Below are 3,925 nucleotides of genomic sequence, written 5' to 3'. Positions count from 1 at the left end.
CAACTAATTAATATTCTAACTCAAACTAATTTTGACCACCGAACACTTAAATTAAGTAAAAATGTAGTTGTAACATAAGTAAACAATACTATAAACAATTTTGTTTTTCATATTTATAGAAATACTAATCCAACTTTAAAATGATCGAAATGTATTAGTGAATTTAAAACCTACCAACCCACTTATATGAGATAAAAAGCAACTCTCGCACCTTTTAAAATAGAATAAGGCTTAATTACATTTTTTATTGTTCTAATTAGTTCGAAATTTTAATTTCCCACTAATTCTTATATTTGTGGTTGGAAAATAATATAGGAGGAAGATAAGCTAGATAGTAGGACTCTGGATCTTGTTGAAATGAATTCTTCATATTGTAATTGAAAAGATACACCAATATATATACTTTAGAGAAATAATTACACCAATAACCCATGAAATTCACTACATTTATCCATTTGTAATCTTGACGTCACATTTGTCATTATCACTGTTTTACTATTTTATGAAGGACGACATTCACTCAATATTATTATTTTCTTGATAATGAGATTTTAAGTTTTCTTTCTAGAACATCAGCTTCCTGCAAATTCAAAAGGAAAAAACTTAAATAAGAAGAACTTATTAGAGCACCACATATTTTCATAAGCCTCTAAAATTTTTGCTAAAGTAGGAAATTAGCATTAATTAGGTCTTGATTAAACAGTGCAGAATATATCTTCAAAGGAAACAATATAATATCTTCGGACCTCCTTCTTTCTGCGTTTTTCTAACAATTTGATTAGGTTAATCAATGCCAACACCTCTAGTTGAGGAAGTATTTCATGAATTTTATGATCAAGATTGTCATCTTCAAAATCAAATACCTCTGTCAATAATTCACATCTGTCCAAAGTTAATTTTCTCAAATTATTGAATCTCGTGATCATGCTTGAGGAGATAGCACTTAACAATTTGTTGTTGTTGGTCAAACTTAGATTTTCAAGTTCACAAAATGATTTAGACGGATAATTCCAGTGCCAAAGCTTCTCTACATTCATATTGATCACATAAAGTATCTTCAATTTTTCCACCAACAACTGTAAGAAACAAGTAGTATTTTAACCTTGCAGATGAATTAGAAACTAAGTAGAAGGAAGTAGATTATGTTGATAGTTTTTCATAATACGATGGCATACACTTATATTACTGAATTCTATATTTGCATTCCATCATCAATACAATAAGTAATTAAAATAAATACTAGTTATCTATATCAAATGACAAGAAGAGGAAAACATGCGATGTCCATGCAGAATACACTTTATAAATAGTTTGTGATTGAAACTTACTGAACTTGGGAATAAGTAATTTGTTGTAGACAATTCGTCAAGAGTTCTGGAATCGTCAATGAAAGATATCACAGTAGAACAATTTGCTATTTTTAATGTTTGTAAGGAAGGAAATTCTGATATGGAAGGAAAGATGATAGAAAGACTCGGTAGATTTTCAAGAGAAACATCTTTCAAGTCATGAAAGCTGAGTTTCTCTTTTATTCCGTCCTCTTCTTCTTCTTTAGAGATAACAATGGTATCCAATGCCTCACAATCACAAATTTCCAGATTTGTTAGTTTTAGAGGAACTTGTAGCATATTAAGAGACTTACATTGCTTGACTTGTAGGATTTTTAGGTTTTGGTAGAACCTGAAAACTTTTCCTTTAACTATGCAAGTTAAATGTGGAAGATGAATCAAAGCTAATTCACACAGTTGTTCTAAAAGGTGTGTGGAAAAAGATATTTCTTGACGAATATTAAATACTATTTTCAATCTCTTACAGTGACTCACAACAAGTTTTTTTAAGTTCCTCAACTCTTCTAGTGTCTCAGAATAAATGACACAAACCAAGTTGTCATAACTCTCAAACACAATCTCATCCAATTCAAAGAAAGAATTTCCATCAGTTGTAAGGGTTCCACGTGGATCTGCAAATCCAGAGTTGAATTTTTCCAGGTTTGGACATTTTGATATCATCAAATATTTTAGACTTGGGAATTCTAAATGACAACGGTAGATTTGTCTCAAGTTTGGAAGAGACTTCAACTCCAATTTGCTCAATGATGGAAAGCTAGTTCTTGGACTACCTCCCATAAAATAATAACCACAAACATCCTGTAAGGATCTACATTTTTCTATAATTAATTCCTTTAGTTGGTGAAGCTTCCCGGCTGGATAACCATTAAATATTTCATGGAGACCGGAAACATCTATGATGTGTAAAATTTGTAGGTTTCCAAGGTCAATAACTGTTGGACTATCATTGAGCCAAATATGGCGTAAGTCGAGTTTTATTAATTTTAGTTCCTTTAGCTGTATGAAAATTTTGTTGTCATCTTCAACCCACGGTTTTTGAGTAGAATAAGAACAAAAATAATACAGTGAACACTCTTCAATGTTGATAACTTGGAGTTTGTGTGACCTTCTTGATAATATAGTAAGAAAAAGCTCCAAAGCTTGTCCATCACAGTTATTTACCCGAAGAATTTGAAGGTTGGGGAAATGGGAATTTTGAAGATTATCGAGTATCTCATCTAACTCTTTATTGTTACATAGAGTGTACTTAGTAATGAGTGAGAATTTGTGATCCTGCATTAATTAATTTTTGAGAATTCATCATCAGACTAAAAATATGTTCTATGTCTTATTGTGAAATATAATGGTTGAGAGAGAACTAACCGATAATTGAAAAAGATATGCAAGCTTGGTGTGAGGGTCAATTTGCACTTCGTTTTCTGTTATTAGTATTGATTTTAACTGTGATTCTTTTATCACTCCCAAACCAAGCTTCTGGACTTGGGGACAGTTGTTCAATACCACATTCTCTAAGGATGACCATATAAGATCGTATCCTGAGAAAAAGCTTCTTAGATTGGGTAAATCTTCAAGATGCACTTTCTTCATTTCGCATAATTCGACTGTAATTGCAGCTCTTCTTTCCTCAAGAAGATTATCAGTTTCCATCTGTCCATAAATATTAAAGCTTTAAATGAAGTTAGAGTTGTTAATATATTATTTTGTTTTTAGATGTACGTGTAGTAATGTGAGCTTGCTTAGCTATAATGACAAATTCTCACATTTATATAAAATGCGTCCCAAGTGTGAAAGCCCATTTTCTCCAATGCACCCAATCTCCTCACATTAGCTTCTCTCCATCTTCAAATCAAAGAATAAAAATTTAAGGGTTAAATATGTTTTTAGTCCCTAAACTATTGACCGTTTTTGGTTTTCGTCCCTCTTTCAAAGTAAGGTACAATTTGGTCCTCATTCTTTTCGAAACGTTCGTTTTAGTCCTCAGAATTTTGGTTTTAGTCCTCGTTTGTTGCTAAATGAGGACCAAATTTTTAAACAGTGTTTAGTTTTCGATGACTAAAACGAACGTTTCGAAAAGAATGAGGACCAAATTGTACCTTACTTTGAAAGAGGGACGAAAACCAGAAACGGCCCATAGTTTAGGGACTAAAAACATATTTAACCCAAAATTTAATTAGTAATTTAACTTTTATTATCTTTGTAAATATTGAAAGGAAAATTAAACCTTTAGAATTCGAACAAACTTAATGAATATTCAACAATAATTAAGAGAAAAGATAAAAATTTATATAGGAAAAAGAAATTATTTGAAAGAAACGAAACCTAATATACGGATAAATGAAAGGAAGTCTTCATCCTCTCTTCAAATCAAATAATAAAAGTTTAATTTTTATATTTAAGATTTTATTTATTTTGGTTTTTATATTTTTTTAATTAAATTATTTTTTATTTTCTTTAAGAAATTATTTATGTTCCAAGTGACATTAATACTAAGAAGACTCATCATGTATTAAAATTTAAATTGTTTTCTATCTTAAAAGTTATATCATATCAAAATAAAAAAAAAATTATAAAAAAAA

General features: G+C 30.1%; 1 protein-coding gene across 1 annotated transcript; it reads right to left on the bottom strand.

The window, feature by feature from the left end:
- Nucleotides 1-563: 563 nt before the first annotated feature.
- On the bottom strand, nucleotides 564-2,996 carry LOC148200501 (uncharacterized). The gene is made up of 3 exons (XM_088112967.1): nucleotides 2,712-2,996; nucleotides 1,329-2,621; nucleotides 564-1,076 (listed from the first exon to the last, which is right to left on the bottom strand). The coding sequence occupies exons 1-3, from the start codon at nucleotides 2,994-2,996 to the stop codon at nucleotides 696-698; spliced, it is 1,959 nt and encodes a 652-aa protein (XP_087969093.1). The 3' UTR covers nucleotides 564-695.
- Between the last annotated feature and the right edge of the window lie 929 nt (nucleotides 2,997-3,925).

The sequence above is a fragment of the Vigna umbellata genome, chromosome 4 (assembly GCF_029865625.1).
Source record: "Vigna umbellata cultivar VRB3 chromosome 4, Vumbellata_1.0, whole genome shotgun sequence".
NCBI lineage: Eukaryota > Viridiplantae > Streptophyta > Magnoliopsida > Fabales > Fabaceae > Vigna > Vigna umbellata.
This window is presented reverse-complemented; position numbering and strand designations above follow the sequence as displayed.